General features: G+C 40.6%; 2 protein-coding genes across 4 annotated transcripts in view; both read right to left on the reverse strand.

The window, feature by feature from the left end:
• urb1 (URB1 ribosome biogenesis homolog) overlaps positions 1-7,034 on the reverse strand; it is a 55,165-nt gene extending 48,131 nt beyond the window's left edge. For all 3 annotated transcript variants that reach the window (XM_084418120.1, XM_084418121.1, XM_084418119.1), the window contains exons 1-7: positions 6,802-7,034; positions 6,114-6,253; positions 4,723-4,874; positions 4,406-4,535; positions 1,804-1,900; positions 1,637-1,722; positions 1,438-1,563 (exon numbers count right to left, since the gene is read on the reverse strand). In XM_084418120.1, coding sequence (XP_084274246.1) covers positions 1,438-1,563; positions 1,637-1,722; positions 1,804-1,900; positions 4,406-4,535; positions 4,723-4,874; positions 6,114-6,253; positions 6,802-6,934 — 864 coding nt within the window. In that variant the 5' untranslated portion in view covers positions 6,935-7,034. The remainder of the gene's footprint in view (positions 1-1,437; positions 1,564-1,636; positions 1,723-1,803; positions 1,901-4,405; positions 4,536-4,722; positions 4,875-6,113; positions 6,254-6,801) is intronic.
• Positions 7,035-7,560: 526 nt separating this feature from the next.
• Positions 7,561-25,323, reverse strand: phkg1a (phosphorylase kinase, gamma 1a (muscle)). Its single transcript, XM_084418240.1, has 10 exons — positions 25,181-25,323; positions 24,395-24,491; positions 23,620-23,798; positions 23,453-23,507; positions 23,235-23,300; positions 18,927-19,090; positions 10,908-10,998; positions 10,634-10,787; positions 10,389-10,514; positions 7,561-8,116 (listed from the first exon to the last, which is right to left on the reverse strand). The coding sequence occupies exons 2-10, from the start codon at positions 24,475-24,477 to the stop codon at positions 7,850-7,852; spliced, it is 1,185 nt and encodes a 394-aa protein (XP_084274366.1). The 5' UTR covers positions 24,478-24,491; positions 25,181-25,323; the 3' UTR covers positions 7,561-7,849.
• Positions 25,324-25,747: the final 424 nt, after the last annotated feature.

The raw sequence follows: 25,747 nt of genomic DNA on the forward strand, positions 1-25,747 counted from the left end.
AAAAATGGTATCCTTGCATCCCTATAAAATATTATAAAGTAATTAAAATGAGTCATATTTACCCTTCTATAACAGTCAAATCCATGGGCGTTGGAACCATTGTATATGGGTGGGACCGGACCCACCCACTTTTTAAGATCAATGATATTATACCCACTCATTTTTACCGTCTCTAATTCAGCGCATTTGTCTGTTCGCTTTTCAGAGCGTCGTCAGTCAAATCCATTCCACTTGAGGAATTAAATTAAATATTTTTTTTAATTAAAATTAATAAATTAAACTCCATTTCCGCTGAATCGCTACATTATATTTCTCAACGAGCCGCAACTGACGAAAGTAACCGCCCGTTGTACCTTTCCAGTCAAATATTGCGTTGCAAACATCAATAACAGCTTTAAGTTGTCATTGCTGGCAAATTACCATATTAGGGGGATAATCCACGGATAGCTGTGCATTTAATGCACGACGTGGAGGCATTCAACCTGCCACAGGAGCTGCTCGTACAGTTCTACTCAGCTGTCATCCAGTCCATCCTTTGCACTTCCATCACCGTCTGGTTCGGCTCTGCTACCAAAACCGACCTCCGTAGACTACAGCGGATAGTTCGGACTGCTGAGCGAATCACTGGCACTACCCTTCCCACACTCAAAGTACTGCACTCATCCAGAGTGAGTAAAAGGGCTCGCAAAATCACTCTGGACCCGTCACACCCAGCACACTTTCTGTTTGAACTGTTACCGTCTGGTCGACGCTACAGAGCACCGAGCACAAAAACAACCAGACATAGGAAAAGTTTCTTTCCCCAGGCCATCTACCTCATGAACACTTAAATGTTCCGCTACTGTGGAACAAACATGTGCAATACTTCCCTCAGACATAGCACCTTATAACTTTATATATATTTATAATTTATAATCTTTTTATTTATTTATTTATTTTATTTTATTTATTTATTTATTTATTTATTTTTATTTTTTCTATTTTTTATTTATACCTATGTTACTTGTCTTGTCACTTTATATTGTATGTGTACTGGAAGCTACTGTCACCAAGACAAATTCCTCGTATGCGCAAGCATACTTGGCAATAAAGCTCTTTCTGATTCTGATTCTGATTCTGAAGAACCGCCCGACGTTAAGTGGAGTTTAGTTTACTTGTTTAATTAAAAGGCACCAGAATGAAATGGTATTTACTCCAGTAACATTTTTCTGGGGGAGGACCCACCCACTTTTTTTTTTCTTCCGACGCCAATGGTCAAATCTATTGGATAATTGTAAACCTAGAAATGAATGGATTGGTATTTTAAGCAGGATTGGATTTCACGCCCCAAGTATCTGACGTGTTGCAGACTGTATCTATAGAGACATAAACATACTGACTAAAATGTCAGAGATGGTGTCACTGAGTGCAAGTGTGTCCAAATCTCCAAGTGTGTACCTCTTTCTCATCCATGCTGACATCCACAATCCCGTTCCACTTATAGAGGGAGGCTATCTGCCTCAGTACAGAAGCACTGAAGAAACGCACTTTCTGAGTTTTCGTGATGGTCTTATTCTGCACAACCTATGGACAAATATAGCACAGTTATACACAGCATCTCACATTGGTAAATGGCATTCATGAGGGAGGCTCTTACTCTGGTTTGCAGGGTGGATAGAATCAGGTTTACAATGGATATTCTATCCTCTATAAGTCCATTGGTCAAGATTTCAGACAAGAAATCTAAAGAGAAGCAGAATTTGTTTTATTTTAAGACAACTCAAAAGCTAAATGAATAACGCACACAGATTCAGTCACTGATACCTTTAGTGTCCAATATCTGGCCAATAGTTGTGTTGTCTCCAGACATCAGGAATGAAAGGACAAACTGAATGTAAGCCATTCTAACATCTGGCTTTCCCTGGAAAAATAACACAAGTATTACCACTGCATGAAAAAGCTAATTACACAACTACTATAAGTATATCCAACCTTACCTACAGTACACTCATGTTAAGTGGTAAGTACTGTACTATTCAGCAAATCTCAACTGCTTGATTGGAACATAGTCTAAAATGTTTAACTATATTATCAGCGAGAGATATTAAAAGTTGGATTGATTGTACATTCTGTTTACTTGCATACATACAGTATACTCATGCACAGCAATATATACTATAATATAGTAATATATTTAGGTATGCACAATATATCGGCCACCATATCGGTATCGGCCGATATATATTTTTATATATAAAAAAAAAGCCGAAAAGTTTTTCACGTTATCGGCCCGATATATTAAAGCCGATAAATAATGTATTATTTCCTTCAGCTGAGACACTTCAGATGCGCACTGCGTTCATCATGATGGCTTTAATTGCTTGAAATATGATTGAAATCACTTCAAAAAAGGAAAATATAGTTCAGTGCAACATGTGCAGCGCAAGTCCAGTGTATATCGGATACATAAAATAATAAAGAGAACATTATAATTGTGTGTTTGGGACATGGCTTTTAATGGTGAGACTTGATTTTGTAATCAGGCTCTCAAAAATTATATAAAAATTTGGATTAAGGTTTATCGGCCAATATATCGGTTATCGGCTTTCAAATATAAAGAATTATCGGTTATCGGTATCGGCCAAAATGTTCATATGGGTGCATCCCTAAATATATTATAGCAAATCTCATTTGTATGATTGTTTATGTTATCACAAAAATGAAACTGTATTATCGCAAAGCTCTCTATATATAGCTTTATTCACATAAATACAGTATACTATATGTAAAGTGAATCTCAACTGCCTGATTTTGCATTTTTGTAGCCACATGCAACTATATTATTGCCTAGCTCTTTATATAAATTAGAATATATAAATATGTCCAACATTATCCACATACATACAGCACTTTTACGTAAAGCAATATATAATATATAGCAAATCTCAACTGCTTGATTGCTTGTATCATTGCAAAATGTAAAATATATGTAAACCCAGCTCTAATCTGCTAAATATGATTATAAGGCGTGAGAATATTAACTTGTTATAAATATTAATATCATGACTTTCAGTAAAGCCGCTTTAAAACCATGTGTATTATGAACAAATGCTATATAAATACATTTTGACATTAAAAAATCTAATAGGGAGTGTTTTTATCACAGCCTGTCAATGTTTTAATTGAATATATGTGTGTATTTAATGTATATGCATATGTATATGTATTGCAATGTATGTTTATATGTCTTTAAAGGTTAATTAATTGACTTAAAGGGGTCATATAATGGTACATGCACTTTTACAAGTTGATTGTACTGAAATGTGTGTTGGCAGTGCCTGTACACAACCATCATATAATGATAAAAATCCATCCAGTGTTTTTTTTTAATCTTCTTATACGTTTTCCCCTGTCTCAAATCAAGCCGTTCGACCGTGTGACGTCACACGGTCGGAGCCCCTCCCACGATTGTTGATTGACAGCAGCGTTTCAACACAGACCCGCCCTCGCTCGTGAGCGAGCTGTCTGTCATCATAGTCCGCGCGTCATTGTTGATACGCTGGAGCACTGTCTATGAGCAGAATGGCGTCTAAGCGATTGTGGTGTTCTGTTCTTGGGTGCAATAAGGAACACAGCAGTCATGTTGTTGTTCCTAAATCCGAACCGCTGAAGACGCAGTGGCTGAGTTTTGTTTTCGAAGGGAATATTCCCCACGATCAACGTCAATGCTTTCATGTTTGCGCGAATCATTTCACACACCAGACTGCTTTACAAACGAGGGTCAGTAACGTTATAAAGCTGGTTTTGCTAAGAAGCTGCTCCTGAGAAAAGGATCGGTACCAACTATTCGTGTTCCTGCTGCACCTCCAGAATAACTGAAGTGAGTGTAACGTTTTATTAACCTTTATATTAATCTTTATATTCATCTTTGCAAATCGCTTGCTGCACGCTTCACGATGAATGCAGCTGTTTACACTCAGGGTACATTACGGCATGTTTTCTATGTACGACGTTCTCAATAATTCATAAATCCCACGTTTATAATGAACAACGCGTTATAGTTATTGTGTTATTAAAACTGTGTATGCAGTACGCACAGAACAGAGGGGCGGGGTGAGCAGAGCTCATTATCATTTAAAGACACATGCACTTAAACGGCGTGCTGAAAACAGAGCTGTTTTTGACCAGGTAAAATGAGTGTTTTCTTACAATACTAATGAGAATTTTTAATTGAAGTATATTACAAACTTTTAATTTAGACCCTAAAGAATCATATTAGCTTATTATATGACCCCTTTAAGTGTGAGTATCAAGTAAAGAGGGTCTTATTTTGGTCCTGAAAGTGCATTTGTAAGACGCTTTAGATAAAAGCGTCTGCTAAACGAATGAATGAAAATGTAAAGTTTGCAGTTTGTGAAGCACTTACTGTTTTGTCTCTTCTCTGAGCGAGGTTAGTGAGACCTTTGCTGAACTGCATTAGACTGAAGATCTCCCGCGCAGCCTCCGCACCCTGAGACACCAGAGCGGACAGCAAACACAGACACTGACGGACAAACCTGTCGGAAAAGAAAACAACATTGAGTCCATTCGCAAAAGTTTGGTTCAAAAAGTGGTTCATTTAGCCTGTTGTAACATGTACTGCATATCAGTACCTGAAAACCAATAAAGATAATGTCCTACAAAGATGATCATGAAATAAATGCATCGTTCATTTGTAATAATGATCATTTGCGTAAGAAATACCTGTGATTGTCAGAATGTAGAGAGGAGAGCAGAAGTTTGAAGTGAGTGGAGACAGTCTTCCTGACGATGTTGGATCCCACCATGCTCAGCTGAGACAGATCACTGGCCGTCCGCAGCAAAATCATCTCCAGACTCTGAAATATCAGCGTCAGCTGCCAAACACAGTACATGCAATTCGTCATTGTGATGCAAATCATCAATGCTTTCTTTGTGGAGCGAGAAGAACTAATGTTGGCTAGTCTGTATGGAAGCTTGAAAAAGCCAAATGCAGGTTTTTAATCACACAAATCGGACTTTGTTTGAGTTTATATCTTGAATTCCTGAGAGAGAAAAAAAGTCAAAGTTCTGAGATATCAACTCACAGTCCTGCCTTTTTTTTCTCCAAGTTGTAAAATATAAACTCAGAATTAAGAGAAAAAAAAAAGTTACAATTGTGAGATTGACAAAAAAGTTGCAACTATCTTTTTTTAATTGCAGGTTTATAACTCACAAAAAAGGTAATTGTGACTTTATCTCACAACTTCAAGTCTGACTTTATTTATAACTTGCGATTCTGACTTTTTTCTCTGAATTTTCAGAGGTAAACTTGCAAATTTGAGGGGGAAATAAATAAATTGTGAAATAAAACGTCGCACTTTTTAATTTTTTTATTCCGTGATGGAAACATGCTTTCATAAATCTGCATACAACATGCATAACAAATTCATAGGGGCTTGTCAGCCATAGTCTGCAGCATGAATAGTGTGCATATGCAAATATTCCATATGGGATACCTAGATTAACTACTATAAATGCCGAAATGTATATAACATTTTAAAACTGTATCCTTACTATCCTACAATACAATGTGACTTGACCTTCCATTTGAGATGTGAGACGAAGACACTTTTACTAAATTAAATAAAAGTCTGTGTTTATTTCTGAGATTATGCCACCTACTGAATTATGTTTAAAATAGTAAGGTCATTATGACCACAGTGTTGCATACTACTGTTCAAAATACTTCTTATTGCATATTGTTCCATGTACTATCAATTAAAAAGGCATTATTCAGTGTTACAATATGAGCACAGCAATATACAGTACCTGTCAATAACCTGGTTAAATTAAAAAAAATAATGGTAACACGTTATTTCGATGGTAAACTTTTTGGGACTATAAGTAACTTTGCAACTACATGTCAACTTATTCTACTAACCCTAACAGTCTCTACTACAGTCTACTAATACTCTAATGAGAGTTAGTTGACATGTAGTTGCAAAGTTATTAATAATAGTTAGTAGATGTCTAAAGTGGACCATCAAAATAAAGTGTTACCCCATAATAATAATAATAAATCATTAAAAAAAAACAAATAGATAAACAAATCTAAATTCTAATGCATGACTTACTTCTGACTCTGAAATATTTTCTTCCTCCAGTAATCCGAAGATCTCTGAACATTCAACTGAGATTTTTATGTATCCCTCGACTACATCATAGAGGTCTGCGGAGGGAAGTTTCTTCGCCATTTTTATGAAGGTTTCCAAACCTACATGGTATTACAGAAGTACATGTTAATATGCCATGATAACATTTCTTTTCTTAGACACTGTCATACAAATAATCTAGTCTATGTAGATGTATATAGACATAAATGAACATATGTACATCTAATCTTATCTACCTATACACACAAACACACACACACACACACACACACAAGGGTATGTACAGGGTATTTATTTTTACATTGCAAAACTATTGCAAATAATCAAAAGAGTGCACATTCATTTTCAAACTGTTGCTTGTTTTATTAGTTTCAATGAATGCAATACTTGTATTAATAAAAAGATAACTATTTAATTAATACATTGTTAATACAAGTAATAATTTCGTATTATTTTGTATTTTTGACTTCATTACTAACGTTAACGCTACCAGTTCTACGCATGCACAATAAAATATGAAAACAAAATAAAAGTCTGTGGAGATGAACACTGTAACGTGATATTTACCGTTTAGAGAAAATTATTGATCAACAATGTACACGAATCGAGCTAACATGATTTTTGATGTTTTCATCTGACAAACACTCACCCTTTATCGCTTTAGAGGAATCCTTCAGCATGGATTTAAAGACAGCGCCGTTAAACTCGCTTTCCTGTGTTTTGGTTTTCTTTGGTGTTGTAACGGACTCGGGAGGGATCCCATTTTGACGTTTAGTAGCCATCGTTATATCCCAGTAAACGAAAATATACACATGGGACGGCGGAAGTGTAAAACTAAAAGAGGTAGAAGGACAAAACACGTGGAAACGCTTATCTAATGAATATTAAGTTTGACGTGCTGACGTTCATCATAGAGCGTCATCAGTGCGTCAAGAAATCTAATTAATATTCATAAGTTAAAGGGATAGTTCACCCGAAAATGATTTTTTTTTGTCATCATTTACTCACCCTCAAGTTGTTTCAAACTTGTATGAGTTTCTTTCGTCTGTTGAACACAAAAGAAGATATTTTGGTAACGTTACTCCAACAGTTGATGGACCCCACTGACTTCCATAGTATTTTTTCCCACTATATGGAAGTCAATGGGGTACGCACGCCAACTGTTTGTTGGTGCCGTCAACTCTGTGGTTACCAACAACATTATTTAAAAATATCTTCTTTTTAAAGGCAAAAAAGTTATTTTATTTATTTAATGTTTCAAAGCCTATTTCATATTTTAATGGCCGTCAATGGAGAAACAGGCTTTTTGACAACATTGGGGTCTAGTAGTTCAAAGGTATTTGAAAGATCTGGATGTACTGTAGCATCTTCTCTCCCCACATTAAATACAACGCCATAAAATGAGTTTGTATCCACATTTAGTTTCAAATATTTAATTTGTTTTAATATTTCAAATAATTTATCATACAGAATAAATAAACATGATCTGGATAAGCGTGAGAACTTCAGCTATCCAGGTTGAACGCACATAAATATTTCAGCTTCACTAAGGCTTTCAATAACAACATTTAAATGCTGCAGGCCAATTATGCAACTCTTCAAGGCAAAATGAATGAAATGAAAGCGCATGTTTATAAGTAACACGTGATGTCATACACATTTCTTGAACATATTGTCCTGTGGAGCGCTTACATTTACTACATCATTCTGAGAGCTGAATCATCTGTCTCGGCTGCTAGAGAAAGCAAGATAGCTTTTGGAGTATTCTCAAACAGGGCAGCTCTGTTCTGTGTCTGGCCCTTCTTCACCCAGTGTCCATAAATCTTGAACGCGCAGGCATCGATGAGCTTGCGGATAGGTTTCACTGCATAGGGGTCACTCTTGATCACTTCCTTGGTAACTGGCTTGGCACGTCGATAATTGCAGTAAATGCGCATCGTTGCCAGAACTGTCATGCAGATTACCTGAAAAACACAAGTGATGGAAATGAACCTACATGGATTTCCATGGGTATTGTTTGCCTTTTTTTCTGTACACAGAAAATAGGTTTTTCTGTGAATTCATTATAGGTGGACCGTAGTGATTCAGGATAAGACAAAAACACGGTTTGGAAAATGGATTCATGATGTACTCGCTCATTTTATCATTTTTGTCCCTGAGTTCAATATAACATGCTCCTTTTTCCTGAGCATGTTATTGGCCGAGACCTTCCGTCCCTGGAACGAGCTTCTCATCTATTACAATCCTCTATAATAAACAGTAGATGGCATCATAAAGCCTGTTGTTTTTTTTCCACAGATGATTGCTTTTAAAATATATTATTTGGGGTTTAAACCATTTTGCCCAAATAGAAGAAAGAAAATATCAGGTACAGTCTCTTTAAGTGAACTATTCCTTTAATACAGGGGCTTTTTTGCCCCAATCCCTGTTAACTTTCAACCCTGATATTGGGTCTCATTCATGAAACACGAGCAGAACGAATTTTTGTGTAAATCGTGTGTAAAGTGGTTCTGGCGTAAATTTTCGGATTCATTAAAATGTTGGTATTTTCCAAATGTTAGTTGGTACGAAATAAATCTACACCTGCTCCCAGCCACGCGTAAATAGTGCGTTTAACATCCGAACGTTTTGCTCATTAATAAGGCTGCATTTTAATTCACCTTAATCGGGTACATATTTACACAGCATTTTGAAAAAAATATTATATATAGTAATTACATACGGTTTTTCTTTTTACTTTTATTACGAGAGCCAGTTATAGCATCTGCAAACGGAACACAAGTCCACAAGTCTTTTTTTTTTAATATATATTCAAGCTGTTTATTCTTTTCTTTTTTTAATATTCAAGCTGTTTATTATGGAAGCTTGTTTCCGCCACAAAATAAAACATTTTAAAAGATAATTGCGACTTTTTTTCTCGCAATTGCGACTTTATAACACGCAACTGCGAGTTTATATCTCGCAATTCTGACATCTTTTCTCAGAATTGTGAGTTATAAAGTCAGAATTGTGAGATATAAAGTCCAATTCTAAGGGAAAAAAAAATCAGTCTTTTTTTCCCTTAGAATTGGACTTTATATCTCACAATTCTGACTTTATAACACGCAATTGCGACTTTATATCGTGCAATTCTGACTTTATATCTCCCAATTGCGACTTTATTTCTCAGAATTGCGACTTTATATCTCGCAATTGCGACTTTATTTCTCAGAAATGCGACTTTATTTCTCAGAATTCAACTTTATATCACGCAATTCTGACTTTATTTCTCAGAATTGCGACTTTATATCACGCAATTGCGACTTTATTTCTCAGAATTGCGACTTTATTTCCCAGAATTGCGACTTTATAACACGCAATTCTGACTTTATATCTCGCAATTGCGACTTTATTTCTCACAATTCTGACTTGATATATCGCAATTGTGAGAAAAAAAGTCAGAATTGTGAGATAAAAAGTCGCAATTATTATTATTTATTTATTATTCATTGGCGGAAACAAGCTTCCATAGTTTATTCTTTTCTTTTTTTTTTTCTTTTTTTTTTACACAAGTCCACAAGTCACAAGTGTTGCAGTCAAGCTTCATGTCGAACCATTTTCTTTTTACTTCTGGGACTGTTCGATTAACAGATGAAACTCCATTAACTGCATCTGTAATATGCTGCCAAGCTTCCTTTTTTTAGGACCTGATACGCCTCTATGTACGCTTGAAAATAAAATGTGGCGTTTTGAATGAACTTCTGATAATAAAACTTAAATTTCTGCATCTGAGAAATTTCTCTTCTTCATTCGCTTTTGAGAAGACATGTTGAAATCCTTCGTTTCGTGTCATAATATGATGCCCATATATAGTTGTCAGTCGGTTTTAATGGGCGGGATTTATGGTAATTGCGAGAATGAGCGTGCACGCGCGTCCCATTTACAACTGATTGGAATTCATTAACACACACACACACATTTCACTATCATATCTGACGTTTACGAAGTATTTGTGAATCAGGAGAAGAATTTTCGGGAATGTCTCTTTACGCGCAAATCACTCATACGTTTCATGAATGAGACCCATTATTTATTTATATATAATTTATCATTTTTTGATCCGTCCTTAATTATTATAATTTTTTGTTTTACTAATGTGACTGTCTAATCAAGATGTGAAGTGTTTTCCTGCAACTATGCAAGAACAACAGCTAAATAAATCAATAATTACTCATTTTTCTCAATTATAGAGCCCACCTTGAACTTCCTGTATGGGCTGAAATGTCGCACCTCTGCGACCACGTACTGCTGGAAGAAAGGGTGGTTTAAGGCATCCGTGGCGGTGTAACGTGTCTCGGGATTCACCACCAACAGCCTGGAGATCTGAAAGTTGAAACCCCCAGTGAACACCACAGAGTTCAGGTTAGTAGATCTGCTGTGGGCTTGCATTAATCTTCATACACTCTTTTTTGATTATTCCCAGGTCTGCGGGTCAGACGCACCAGGTCTTTGACAGTGTCTGATCGGTCGTCCCACTCCGGAGAGGTGAACTGGTAGCTTCCTGATAGGATCATCCGCAGCATTAGCATCTGCTTTCTGTGCCAGAACGGAGGGGATCCTGCGAGAAGGGTGTACATGATCACCCCTGCGCTCCAGCTGGAAAAGACAAAAACAACGGTGTGATTTTTCTCGAATCAGTCCAACTTGAACGTTTAATGTAAATTGTTTCAACATTGCTCTTGTATAAATGCTGTGAAAAGCCTGTCCGCTACTCACAGATCAACGGCGGTCCCGTAACCTTGGTGGTGCGGATCCATAGAGCACTCGATAATCTCTGGAGCCAGATAGCCTGGCGTTCCACACACCTCTATGACACATATGAAACATATTAGCCTGTTATCTAATACTGCATGCACAACATATCATGTATTTGTGCATCATAACATGCATTATGTATGGCATAGCATGTTATGGTACACACGACCAGTTTTTGTTCTTTAGGCTTATTTCAACCCAAAATAAAAATAAATAATAGATTAAGAAGTTTTATTTTATTCTCTGTAGGAACTGAGAGTGAATCAGACAGAGATGACTCGCTCAAACTGACCAAGAAGAGACAATCAAATAAGTGATCCGTCATTTGGGATGCCATTCAGTCTGGAAACTAACTGACCTCTTCCACAAATAAAACAAAGAAAGCTAGTAAGAGATTATCCCGACCGGAGAACAAACACTTAAGGCCAACTTTAGGCAACTTTAAAGTCTACCTGTGGTGAAAATCCAGCTTTTAATGTTGTTTATATGTCTATGTGGTGTTTTTAATGTGCTTTAAGACAAACCATGTGTAAATTCATAAGTCAACACCATTGCTGATTATTTTCTCCTTAAAACTGCAGTGAACCAAAGACAGTCTCAAAAACACGCTTTGAAATCGCTGGTGTTTCTGACGTCACAAACTACCTTGTAACCAATCAGATCAACGTGTGATCGTCAGCGAGTGGATCTCTGAGCTGGTGTGAGTGAGTGGAGGCGGGGCTCATTTGCATATTCATAGAACCACGTATACTAAATGAGGCAAGGGTGTAGAGTTACATTCAAGCTATTTTAAGGCATGACGATTTTTTTTTTTTTTTAAGGAAAAAACTTACATTTGTAATTTTGGTGATCAAAGTCGAATTTTAAGGGCTAAAATTATTGACTACAGGGGTCTTTAATAAATGGGTTCGGAGATGGCACATCCTGAGTTGAGTGATTCTAGTTTATAAAGTTATAAATATGGATATTTTTCTTACAAAAACGCATCGCTTCACTTCAGAAGGCCTTTATTAACCTCCTGGAGCCGTATGGATTATTTTTATGATGGATGGATGCACTTTTTTGGGCTTCAAAATCTCAGTTAATATTTACTCCCATTATTTATTTTTTTATTATTTTTTTTATTTATTTTTTATAGATTTTATAGATTTTTTGATATTTTATTATATGATTCTAATATATTATATCAGAATATTATAAATATATTACATACAATATATTTTAAAATGTATATTCTGTATTAAAATATATAATGTATCAATAAGAATTTCTGTAATCAATGTATTTTTTCATTACAGTAATGAGAATACAGCATGATGAAATTCATCCTTTTACAATCTCACAGTAAAGTGTGTTACAACTTCACTCATCAGTTAGCCATGTCTGGAACACACATTTATGTAATTGATGGGTCATTCTTAGAGTATCTAGAGCGTTTACTCTGTTCCTGGATAAAGGTCGGAGGCCACACCAAATAGCAAACAGCTCCTCCAGTTCCAGTAACATCATGTTAATCTCTCATATAAGGATAGAATGAAACCCGAATCCAAGAGCTGCATGAACCTGACAACTACTGACGGGGCATCTCTCTCTCTCTATAGACAAACCGGCAGCTAGCTAGTACGTGTGTAAATTGGCCGTTTCATCTGATATTATAGATTGTATCGTGACACTATATTTGCAGATACCACAAAGCATGCCCTGATTGTCACGGTTGTTGAATGCATTGTTTCCTTCTTGTCTCGTGTCTATGTTTGTTTATGTGTGAGTGGGCGTTGTCCCGCTCACGTGTCTGTCAGCGCTCCAGCTGATAATCATCATCATCACAATCACTGTTCACAGCTGCGATTCATTTCCGTTCCATATATATACTCACACCATTCTCTGTTCCAGTGTCGGATTGTTGGTTGAGGTCCTGTGATTTGCCGTGTCTGTGTTCCCGTGGAGTTGCCGTTTCTGTGTTGGTCTAGCCTTGTCTTCCTGTCGTTCCTGTTCACCGTCATTGGATTCACCGCACTCCAGCACCGGGATTGGGATTCTTCACCATCACTGCACCAGCGCACCACAGACCATCTAGTCCCTGCACGAGCCTGAGTCGCCGCCCTCCCTGTACTGAACTGTTTTGTGTGACCACTTGAGTCTAATAAACGCTTTGAGTACCTGCTTTTGCTTCCTGTCTTGTTCGACCATGACAGAACAATCCGACCACTCCATGGAAGCAGCAGGTGGCACCGCAGCAACGATGGACGACTTTGTTCATGCAAGTATTCAAAGGATGGACGCTCAGGACCGCCATCAAGGAGAAGCGGCGCGCGCGATTCAGGCTCTCGTCACGCAGGTGTCCGAGCTGACCCAGCGATTTCAACAGCTGCAACCTCCCGCTGCGCCAGCCGCACCGCCCGTCCCTCCCACACCACCGATGCCCGCCTCCCAGTCGGAACCTCGCCTTCCGACTCCTGAGCCATACTCTGGTGAGCCTAACTTTTGCCGGCCGTTTTTGACTCGATGCGGCATGCATTTTGCACTCCAGCCCCGGACCTTCGAGAGAGAGGAGACTAAAGTGGCGTTTGTACTCACTTTACTGACTGGGAGAGCGGCACTATGGGGGACGGCGGTGTGGGAGAACCAAGAACCATGCTGTTCCTCGTTCCGGGAACTCTCCTCGGAAATGAGACGAGTTTTCGACCGCGCGGTCGCGGGGAGAGAGGCTGCCAGGGTCTTGTCTGAACTACGCCAGCGAGAACGATCTGTTTCGGATTATGCCATCGAGTTCAAGACCCTGGCGGCCGAGTGTCGCTGGAACGAGGGAGCACAGTGGGATAGGTTCCTGCATGGGCTGGCCGACCGCGTCCAGAGGGAGATCTACGCCCTGGACCTACCCCCCTCACTGAACGGACTGATCGACCTGGCTCTGAGGGTGGACGCCCGACTAGCCCGGGTCGGACCACGCGCTCCACCCAGCCTGCCTCGTGGGGGGGTGGAACATCAGTGGTCCAGCGGCATGGACGCGGCCGGTCCCTCCGATCCCGAGCCCATGCAGGTGGGTCGAGCTCGGCTTTCCCGGGAGGAGAGGGAGAGGCGGAGATCCCTTGGCCTTTGCCTGTACTGCGGGGGAGCGGGACATTTTGCTAACAACTGCCCGGTAAAAGGCCAAGCCCGATAGTAAGTATGAGGCTACTATCGGGTGGGATCTCTGCCGAAAAGTCCTCATCTACATCCACCATCCTCCCGGTAAGACTTAGATGGTCTGTCCACGATCACCACTGCACCGCACTGGTAGACTCCGGGGCTGAAGGTAATTTCATGGATCGCACCTTTGCACTACAGTTTCAAGTCCCACTCAGAACACTTCCCCAGAGAATCACCGTACATGCACTCAATGGACAGTCACTACCAACCATCTCCCAGACCACCGAGAACATCACGCTCATCACCTCCGGGAATCACGCAGAGACAATATCATTTTTCATCATGGACTCACATCACACACCCATTGTCTTGGGTCACCCCTGGCTTAATCAACACAACCCCCGCATTGACTGGAAACAAAGAACCATATCAGCCTGGAGCACTGAATGTCATAGTTCTTGTCTTGTGTCTGCCTGTTCTGTTGTCTCTGTTCCTGTGTTGCAGGAGGAAGCAGTGGATTTATCAAACGTGCCCGCGGAGTACCGTGACCTGAGGGAAGTGTTCAGTAAGTCAAGGGCTGCTTCACTCCCTCCGCACCGTCCCTACGACTGTGCTATAGATTTACTGTCAGGTAAGTCTCCGCCTAAGGGCAAGATTTATTCACTCTCGGTTCCGGAGAGGGAGGCTATGGAGAAATATATTTATATCAGAAATATAAATATATTTCTGATTCTCTAGCATCCAGGTTCATCCAAGGTTCATCCAACCTTCCTCATCTCCAGCGGGGGCGGGGTTCTTTTTTGTGGGGAAGAAGGATGGATCGCTGCGACCTTGTATTGATTACCGGGGGCTGAACAACATCACGGTAAAGAATACTTATCCTTTGCCGCTGATGTCTTCAGCCTTCGAGAGGTTGCAGGGAGCATCCATCTTCACAAAACTGGACTTACGTAATGCTTATCATTTGGTCCGTATCAGGAAGGGGGATGAATGGAAGACTGCCTTCAACACCCCTAGGGGGCACTTTGAATACTTGGTCATGCCTTTCGGTTTGTCCAACAGTCCCGCAGTCTTCCAAGCGCTCGTCAATGACGTGCTGCGAGACATGATCGATCAGTTTATTTATGTTTACCTGGATGACATTCTGATTTTTTCCTCGTCTCTCCAGGAACACGTGCAGCACGTCCGACGGGTACTCCAAAGGTTGCTAGAGAATGGGCTTTTTGTCAAGGCGGAGAAATGCGCTTTTCATGCACAGTCGGTCCCTTTCTAAGGACACATCGTGTCGGCTGAGGGTATGCGTATGGATCCTGACAAAGTTAAGGCTGTGGTAGAGTGGCCAAACCCAGATTCCCGTAAGGCCCTACAGAGGTTTCTGGGGTTCGCCAATTTCTACCGGCGTTTTATTCGCAACTTTAGCCAACTAGCCGCACCTCTGACTGCCTTGACCTCTCCCAGAACTGCGTTCAGGTGGTCGGAAGCAGCCGAAACTGCTTTTTCCAACCTCAAGAGCCGCTTTGTTTCGGCTCCCATCTTAATCGCCCCTGATTCCTCACGTCAGTTTGTGGTGGAGGTCGACGCGTCAGAGGTGGGGGTAGGCGCAGTTCTTTCACAACGCTCACCTTCAGACAACAAGATGCATCCATGCGCGTTTTTATCTCATCGCTTATCACCAGCTGAACGAAATTACGACATTGGCAACAGGGAGTTGTTGGCGGTCAAGTTAGCCTTGGAAGAATGGCGTCATTGGTTAGAGGGGTCCGGGGTACCCTTTATCGTCTGGACGGATCATAAGAATCTGGAGTACATTAGATCCGCCAAAAGGTTGAACTCCAGGCAGGCTCGGTGGGCACTTTTTTTCGGCCGTTTTGATTTTACCCTCTCGTATCGTCCGGGTTCTAAAAACATCAAACCCGATTCTTTGTCGCGTATTTTTGATCGATCCGAACACGCACCTACTCCCGAGCGTATTTTTCCTGAGACCCTAATTATCTCTACGCTCACATGGGAGGTCGAATCGAGAGTCAAGAAGGCTCTAGAAGGGGTAACACCTCCGATCCGGTGCCCACCGAACCGCTTATTTGTGCCGGAGGAACTACGTCCAGACGTTATTCGGTGGGGCCATTGTTCTAGTCTAGCCTGTCATCCAGGAGTTAGTCGCACCCTCTATTTGGTCAAACAACGATTCTGGTGGCCGCTTATGGCTCGCGATGTTCACGATTTTGTTTTGACTTGCTCAGTTTGTGCTATTGGCAAGTCGTCCAATCGACCCCCAGATGGGTTACTCCAACCGCTGTCGGTGTCTTCGAGACCCTGGTCCCATATCGCACTAGATTTTGTTACCGCCCTCCCACCCTCCCAGGGTAACACGGTAGTTTTAACCGTGGTGGACCGATTCTCGAAGGCAGCCCATTTTGTTCCCTTGCCCAAATTACCCTCAGCCAAGGAGACAGCGGTTGCAGTCGTTAATCATGTCTTTCGGTTACATGGCCTCCCGACAGACGTGGTTTCCGACAGGGGTCCCCAATTTGTGTCCAAATTTTGGCGAGAGTTTTGTAGGTTGCTGGGGGCGACGGTCAGTCTGTCTTCCGGGTTTCACCCCCAGAGCAATGGTCAAACTGAGAGAGCCAACCAAGACCTGGAGAGAACCTTGCGATGTACGGCTGCCAGGAATCCTTCCTCCTGGAGTCAACAACTGCCTATGGTGGAGTACGCCCACAATTCGTTGCCAGTGTCAGCTACGGGCCTATCTCCTTTTGAGTGTAGTATAGGATACCAGCCACCGGTTTTTCCCAGTCTGGAATCCGAAGTCGCGGTCCCCTCCGCTCACGCCTTCGTCCAGAGGTGTCACCACACATGGACAAGAGCCCGTGAGACTCTCCTCCGTGTGCGGGCGCGCACCAAGGCCAAAGCCGATCGCCACCGGTCTAGGCCTCCCGTATACGTCGTCGGTTCCAAAGTGTGGCTTTCTACTAAGAATATTCCGCTCCGCTCCGTATCCAATAAATTGGCTCCTAAATTCATTGGCCCGTTTTCTGTCACCAAAATTGTTAGTCCGGTGGCAGTCCGCCTCAACCTTCCTCCAGTGTACAGGAGAATTCATCCGGTATTCCACGTGTCCAAAATTAAACCCGTTTTTTTTTCCCGCATTAATCCGCCTGCCCCGGTTCCCCCACCGCCGCGTCTCGTAGATGGGGAACCATCCTATTCGGTCCGTCGCATTCTGGACTCTAGGCGGAGGGGACGCGGATTCCAGTACCTGGTGGACTGGGAAGGTTACGGTCCGGAGGAGAGAAGTTGGGTTCCGGCTCGTGACATCCTGGATCACTCTCTTATCGATGATTACAATCGACAGGTAAGGGAGTCTGGGAACGCCGTGAGGCGTTCCTAGAGGAGGGGGTACTGTCACGGTTGTTGAATGCATTGTTTCCTTCTTGTCTCGTGTCTATGTTTGTTTATGTGTGAGTGGGCGTTGTCCCGCTCACGTGTCTGTCAGCGCTCCAGCTGATAATCATCATCATCACAATCACTGTTCACAGCTGCGATTCATTTCCGTTCCATATATATACTCACACCATTCTCTGTTCCAGTGTCGGATTGTTGGTTGAGGTCCTGTGATTTGCCGTGTCTGTGTTCCCGTGGAGTTGCCGTTTCTGTGTTGGTCTAGCCTTGTCTTCCTGCCGTTCCTGTTCACCGTCATTGGATTCACCGCACTCCAGCACCGGGATTGGGATTCTTCACCATCACTGCACCAGCGCACCACAGACCATCTAGTCCCTGCACGAGCCTGAGTCGCCGCCCTCCCTGTACTGAACTGTTTTGTGTGACCACTTGAGTCTAATAAACGCTTTGAGTACCTGCTTTTGCTTCCTGTCTTGTTCGACCATGACACTGATAGGATTACTATTTAATTAGATTCAAGAGCCTGTGATCAAATATCGATATTATGATATTATGTATGGAACAAAACCAGTTACATATTATTTTATTTACTCACAAATCCAACTAAGTATACAAATTTAATTGAACTCTCTGACAATTGCAAATTCTGTATCCCAAATGTACATCAACAAATAAAATTAAACTCTATTTTTTCAAATATATCGATTTTTTTTTTTTTATAACAGACAAACAAGTCTTCTTGTGGTCTCTTTTGAGACATTGTGTGCAGATGTGGCTAACATGAGAGTGTTAAAATGAAGCTGCATCTTAAAAAATATTGTTTTTACGTGTTGCATCAATACATCATACCGTTAGTCATTTAATGGATGCATCAATCCACATCGATGTATCATTACACCCCTCTACTATCTAGGTCTGGAATAGCCTTCCTGATGATGTTCAGGTCTCAGAGACACTCTCCCAGTTTAAATCTAGATTAAAGACACATCTCTTTAGCCAAGCATTCACATAATGCCTCTCAGATTATCTTTGCTTGAAATGTTATGAACAGGATCTACGCTAATTACATTTTATTTGCTTTTCTGTTTACTAGAAACTAGAGAGTGCGTCGGCTCTAGTTTGGATCCAGCCTCTTATGAAGACTTCAGATGACCAACTCCTGCGAGGACTTCAGATGAAGCAAACTCTGAATCAACATGCACCAATGCTAAAATTTCTATATATTGTAATCATTATGTTCACAGCTTGTAATAATAACTTCAATGAGCTCATGTCCTCAATGCCTAAAAATGAATACATGATGTTAGCTAACATTGTGATTTTTAGATGTACATTTCTGAAATACATTAGTCACTTCTGATAACAGATCACTCTAAATTGTAATGTAGACAATATGCATTGTGAAAAGCGCTATACAAATAAATGTGAATGAAACTGAATTGAATTTACCATTGAGTTTTTGTCCTGCTGCAATCTGCACAGCAAAGCCAAAATCAGTGAGTTTGATGTTCATATTGTCATCCAGAAGGATGTTCTCTGGCTTTAGATCTCTGTGCACAATGTTCTGAGAGTGAAGGAACTGAACCACCTCCAACAGGGCGCGCATGATCTTCCTGCAAAATGAAAACAGAGCACTGCAAATATACGCAATATGTACTGTTGTACACTGAGCCATGGTAAATACATTGGGGGTGAATCTCACGAAAACGAGTCCAGGTCACATTTCACCCTCAAATCAAGACAAAAAAAAGATGTTACATTCTCATTAACACAATTATTCTCAAAGATTAATCTAATTAGATTCAAAAAAATAAATAATTAGTTGCTAATACAAGGCTATATCAGAAATGTACAATAATAAATGCACAACAAATAACATTACGATGTCCAAATACCAATTGTATATTTATCGACATAGAACTCATGTTTAATGTGATAGTTTCGTCCTTGCATCTTGTACAATATATCGTTAGTCCTGATCGAGAGTCTTTGCATCATTGAATAAATACATAGATCCGCACTTGATGTTTGTGTGTCCTAATAGTCCGGAGGTAAAACGTACTCGGTTACTACCGTAACCTCGGTTCCCTGAGATAACGGGAATGAGTATTGCGTCGTAGAGACGTTATGGGAAACTCCTTTTTTCTAAGAAATACTGAAGCCTGATTGAATCACACAGTGAAACTGCAAAACCTATGGCGCTGAAGCCCGCCGAAATGGGCGGGGCTACCCATCTATTTAAATGGGAAAATCTCGCCATAGAACTCCAGAATCTTTCGACTGGAAGCGGCAAGGGCTGAGCGAACTACGCAATACTTGTTCCCGTTATCTCAGGGAACCGAGGTTACGCTAGTAACCGAGTAAGTTCCCTATCGAAACGATTCATTCGTATTGCATCGTAGAGACACTATGGGAACACAATCAAATAGCGCCATGCTACAATTGCTCTAAGGGGCTCAGACGACGAGGTCGGAGGCCTGAGGGATACGTTTTGTGCAGGTTGGACTCGTGTAGAGGTCAAGGCACAGCTAAACAGACAGGACCAGTGCATGCAGAGCAGGGACGTCCAAGTCGTAAAACCTGGTGATGGTGGCCGCTGCACAGATGTCGCCAATGGATATTCCACTGGACCACGCCCAGGAGAAGGCCACGCCTCTGGTGGAGTGGGCCCTCACCTTAGCATACCTTTTGGTGCAGCCTCCGAAGCATACGAAAAGCTGACTGTCTGAACTGGGCAGATATACCCAAACTGGGCAGAGTAAGTGTGACTCTTGCTCGTCTTCCGAAACAGTAACCATGTCTTGGTTTGAGGACCGACTCTACAGTCATTAGGTCCAAACTCAAAGCAAGAAGGGCTCACAGAGAGCGCTTGCAAGTCACCCACTCGCTTGAGTGATGCTAGGGCTAGCAGAAGGGCAGTCTTCAGCGAAAGGGGCGGCTGTAAAAGGCTGACTCGCTGTGAGCTGGCAGAACTGTTTCTACAGCTCCCTTTCGCCAGTAAATTCATCACTTCGGAACAGAGAACGTGCACTGACGTGCAGACCACGCCCCTGAAGCAGGGGGGTCTGTGAGCGAATTGAAGCAAGAAACCTTGTTTGTTTGTGTTCAGAACCCAACTCGATGGCTTCCCAAGCCTTGGCCCAGGTGGCTAGGGGCTAAATCGTTTCAGGTGACAGGCCGCTGCGCTGAGACAGGAGACTGACGCCTGTGGTATTGGGAAGAGGAAAAGTGCTATTATTTTATGTGTTTGTTTTTTATTATGTTGGCTATAACAGCAGTCAGTTGCATGGGTGCGTGATCTTTCAAATGAACGGGCCCAGTGCTTGCAACGAACACATCGCCTCCAACGCCCAGAACTGAAAAGGGGTTTGGGAGGCAAACTCTAGCTTTTTTGGAGGGTGGTCCTGCCGTAGCCCTCTCCTCTTCATTCCTGATGGATCAGGGCGGCTTCTGTGGCTCAGGACCCAGCTAAAGTTATCTTAGGGCGGGGACCCTGGTGCTTAAGGAGGGGGTAGCGTTTGGCGTTGAGGGAGAGGCTCAGACTCTGACTTGGGCTGAGCGGTCGAAGGCGCGGGCTGAGCGGATTGCTGAGTCGGCACGCATTTCTGGTGACTCGAAGTGGCGCATTGAGTGCAACGACTTCTGGGCTGCGGTGAAGCGCTGTGTGAATCCATCCACCGCTGGGTCGAAGAGACCGCCGGGGGAGACTGGGGAGTTGAGGAAAGCAGCTTTGTCTGCATCCTTAATCGCCGTTAAGTTAAGCCATAAGTGGCGTTCCAACACCACTGAGCTGAACACGACCCTGATCTCTAGACAGCAGGGGGCGGAGTCATCCACTGAGCCCGACCAATCCTCTGTGTCGGAATCCTCCTCAGATCCCCCAAACGAGACCAGGCCGCTGCAGACGCTGGTCTGCATGTGAGGGAAATCTCTCTCTGTGGAGAAAGTAAGGCACACAGTGCCGGAGTCAGCTGACTTACAACCGAATGCTCACTCTTCTGGCTCCGCTGTTTCTCCTAGGTTCCTGGGAGGAAGAGAACAGGAGAGAACGAGGGGCGGAGCTGCTTTCTGAAAAGAAAGCAATCCACGAGTAGAGAGAGGTGAGACCCATGCTCTAGCAGTGAGAGCAGCTAGAGCTAGAGCTAGAGCTGCTTCTGCGTGGATTTCCCCAGACAGGCAGAAACACACTCGTGATGCGACATTTGCAACAACGTTGCTGAAAATTTGCACAGAAATTTGCTCTTTGTGATAATAATTGCCGGATAGCCGCAGGGGAGACACTGAATCCGCTTTGCAGAGCGTCGCTGAATCAGCTGTTCCGCTGCTAAGGCTCGTTCTACGGGGAGAAGGCTTCTTCTGTCTTGTCTCTGAGTCCAGCGAGGAGAAGAGCTTCGTGCTGAAGGAGAACGATTCTGGAGTTCTATGTCGGGATTTGCTCGATAGGGAATAGGGAACTTTTGTTTAACGTGTCAGAGGTTCTGGGTTCTAATCTGCCTTTGTATGATTTTTTTCTCTCATTAAAAACAAAGATATTCATCAGTGATTGTATATCAAGAGCAGGGACACGGATTGAAACGAATAGAGAGTCTCCGAAACAACATTAAGCGACAGATTGAAGAACTCGTCTCTGTGAAGACTGTGCACGAGCCACCGCCACTGATAACAGCGGCAACGAACACTTGCGTAGCTGGCCGACACGTGCTACCATGTTGCACGACTCAGCCCTTGCCGCTTCCAGTCGAGATTTTGATTTCAAAAACAACATTTTCCAACGCCATATTACCTCTTATATAACAACTGAATGAAACGAATACTCTGCTAGTCAACTGGAGATGCTTCCTTTGTATTTGGTGCACCAGTGCTGCAAGATGTTTCAAAAAGTGGTTGGGGCAATATCAACCCTGGCAAAAGGTGGTGGGCACATGTCCAAACACGGCTCGTCCCACACGCAAATTACGCCTATGCTTGTGACATAATGTTAATAACCCCAAAAAAGATTTAATTTGTCCCTACTTTTCTTTACAATCAGTCTCTTACGATGGAAGTCACTGTTTCAAGTGTAGGGTAGCCACAAAATATAAACAATGTGCGTGTAAAGATGATTTCATCACCTTATTTTGTATATCCAAATTTACAACTTCATTGCCATGCAACAGCCTATCTAAAACCTAAAAAGAGCTAAAAAAAAGACAACTTTTAACAGAAGAATTAAAGGGTTCATTACAAACATCTTTAATTGTTTTTTAGATTTTAATTTTAAACTAGATTTTAAACCCTTTAATGTAAGTGATTTAATACAATTATTTATTATTTACTTCCATTGTACTTGCTTCACCTTAACTTTGATTTTTACTGTTTTTAAAGCAAACGAGGGATGAGTCAGTATCTTTTTTTATGCAGTAATCAATGTTTTTTAGTGGTAAACAAATGCTGTTGATTGAGTTTACAGTAACTTGTATCGAACTCGAAATAATATATTCCCAACATAAATTAAAGGAAGTACAATGAATACTTTCATTATGTACAAAAACATTATATATATTTTTTCTGTATTGAGAATAAGATATTTTTACATAAAGGTAATGAGATTTGAGGAGTAAATGAGACAAAATTGTCATGAAAATAATGTCACAATGCAAAACAATCATAACGATCATAAATATGCCTTCAGTTTGTTGTTTTTACTTTGATTTTGTGATGAAATATCAACTGCACATGTTGACAGGTTTCATGTGATTTATTATAAATTATACTAACCTTGTCTCTTTTTCACTGAGCGTAACCTTCTCCGTTAGATAATCAAAAAGCTCTCCTTTCTTCATCCTGTGAGAACAATATTTATTGCATTTAACTACTTTTCAAATAGTATCATAATTAAATGTTAAAGCAATTTTATTAATTAAAATATTTGTACTTTTGTGTGTTTATTGTACATATTATATATAAAATATATAAAGTATGAAATCAATACTTACAAGTCAAACACCAAGAAGAAGAAAGCTTTAGTTTCAAAGTAGTCCTTCATCTGAACTGGAGAAGCAAGAAACAATGTGTTCAAATCATACGAGACTCTTTACAGATATAAACATACTTCATCTTCATGCTTCAAAGCTGCTACTATTCTAACCTCCTGGATACTTACTGATGTTTTCTTGCCCGCACACTTTCTTGAGGATGTCAATCTCTTTTGTCGTGGCATTTCTGATCTCCTCCATCTCCTCAGGGCTCATCTTATCAGATGGCGTGATGTCTATGACTTTGACGGCATATTCCTGAGTGGTTCGCTTATGGATGCAGCGTCGAACCACACTGCTCACCCCTCTGCAACACAAACACCATGAGAAATACTATTCGCAGTATAGACTTCTGAAGAAAATACTACAGCGTACATTATATAACACATTGCACTGTCCAATGAAGGGACATGAAAAATCAATTGTACACAATCTTGGCTAAAAATCTAGTTGTACACAATCTACTACATGCCTATATGTACTTAAATAGTACCTTAATGTTATACTAATGATACTGAATACATATTTCTCAATTGTCAAACATACCAGACAATGAGACAGTATTATTTTTCTCTTTTAGTATAGGCTAATATATAGATTAATATTTCTTGTTTTTTGAAAAATGCCCAAAATGGTACACTACAAATTTAATGCACCTCTAATTTCATTTGCTAATCATTTAATTACTGAAAATGACTGAGATTATTTTCATGTGAATCTAACAACACCTTCCAAAAAAGGCCAAAATCAATGTTAAACATTTTGACATTAATATAAAAGTCAACAAATCTCATTCTCATTTGCATAAAGTGAAAATAATAATGGTTTATTATATAAATTGGGGTGAATATGACCAGGATATTTTTTCATCTTCACTAAAATATGTGTATAATATGACAGTACCTTCCAAGGATCTCCTTTGGATCGTACTTCTCATAGAAGTCCTGTGCTCCAGCCCAGTCAGGAATTTCATCATCTTTGGTCATTATTATAACCTCACCTGTAAGAAAACTGGGTTATTACCATGGTTATTACAAACCGAGCTCAGTATGTTAACATTTATTAAAGTCAAGATAAATGTTTAGAAGTTGATTAAAAAAATGTTTTAAATAAAATGAGCATAACATGTAGTAAAAAATTAACAACAACAACACAAAAACTAAATAATTAAATTAATACAAAAAAATATATATATAATAATAAAATGTTCGGCAAATAATACTAATGAAACTATAGCCCTTACATAAAAAGTATGCAAGTGGTATATCAGATGGTAATACAGAGGTAAGTTACTTTGAAATATACAAGCGTAAAGGATTACCATATTCCTCTACTATAGTATTTACATGGCAATACCATGGCACAAAAACTCGGACAATTCGGACATGTGCCGTGCCATGTAAATACCATGGTATAAGTGTGCAGTGGTCATCCGGCTACTTTTAGTACGGCTCAGAAACCGCATGTTTTATATGTCTGCTGCTTTATTTTCCGTGTTACTGTTATTGTTCGCAGAGTTTTGACATTCAACCTATTGATTTATGATGAGCTGGTTGGCAAAATACATAAAGCAGCGATGTTTACAGTCGCAGCATCATCAATCCGAGGCTGCAGCATCATGGACGACATGGCGGAAATCTGATCAGACTGAATTACATTACGAACACGAATTCACGACACTCAGCAAACCTGTTCGAGTATTATTCCTTCTGTTTAACAGTCTTCCTCTCCTTCAGCTCGTGCAGTCCATGCTCCAGTCTTCCTGGTCGAATATACCGGTAGAGATATGACGGCTCTGCTGCCACTGCGCCGAAAGGGCAACCGTGAATGTCAAGATCCAAAAATAAAAAGCCGTATTAAAGACAGGACAGTCCCATATCGTATTACCACTTACGGTTATACACTCCATGTCAATAAGAAAACCAGCTCACACCTACATTTCTGTATCAATTAATTAGAATGTTACAATCGCCTCAGAAAAATGAAATCCATTCTTTTTTATGATTTATTAGCCTATATATATATATATATATATATATATATATATATATATATATATATATATATATATATATATATATATATATGCTTATATATTAGCATGTGCTAAATTCATAAATTACTAATATAACATAATTACTTATTACTTTTACATAATTACATAATTATTAACATAATATTTAAATTAAGCATGTGGTCATGCTAATGCTATACATTTTAATGAATATTGTGCAGTTAAACATTTTAGTGTGAAAT

Source organism: Rutilus rutilus (genome assembly GCF_951802725.1).
Source record: "Rutilus rutilus genome assembly, chromosome: 9".
Classification (NCBI taxonomy): Eukaryota; Metazoa; Chordata; class Actinopteri; order Cypriniformes; family Leuciscidae; genus Rutilus; species Rutilus rutilus.

Excerpts from the sequence above, each read along its gene's own strand:
- phkg1a (XM_084418240.1), bottom strand. The coding sequence starts at position 24,477 with ATGACCAAAGATGATGAAATTCCTGACTGGGCTGGAGCACAGGACTTC. Across the intron at positions 23,301-23,452 it reads TTCTTCTTGGTGTTTGACTT|GATGAAGAAAGGAGAGCTTT; the intron begins GTAAGTATTGAT and ends TTGTTCTCACAG. Across the intron at positions 10,515-10,633 it reads CAGACACTGTCAAAGACCTG|ATCTCCAGGCTGTTGGTGGT; the intron begins GTGCGTCTGACC and ends TTCAACTTTCAG.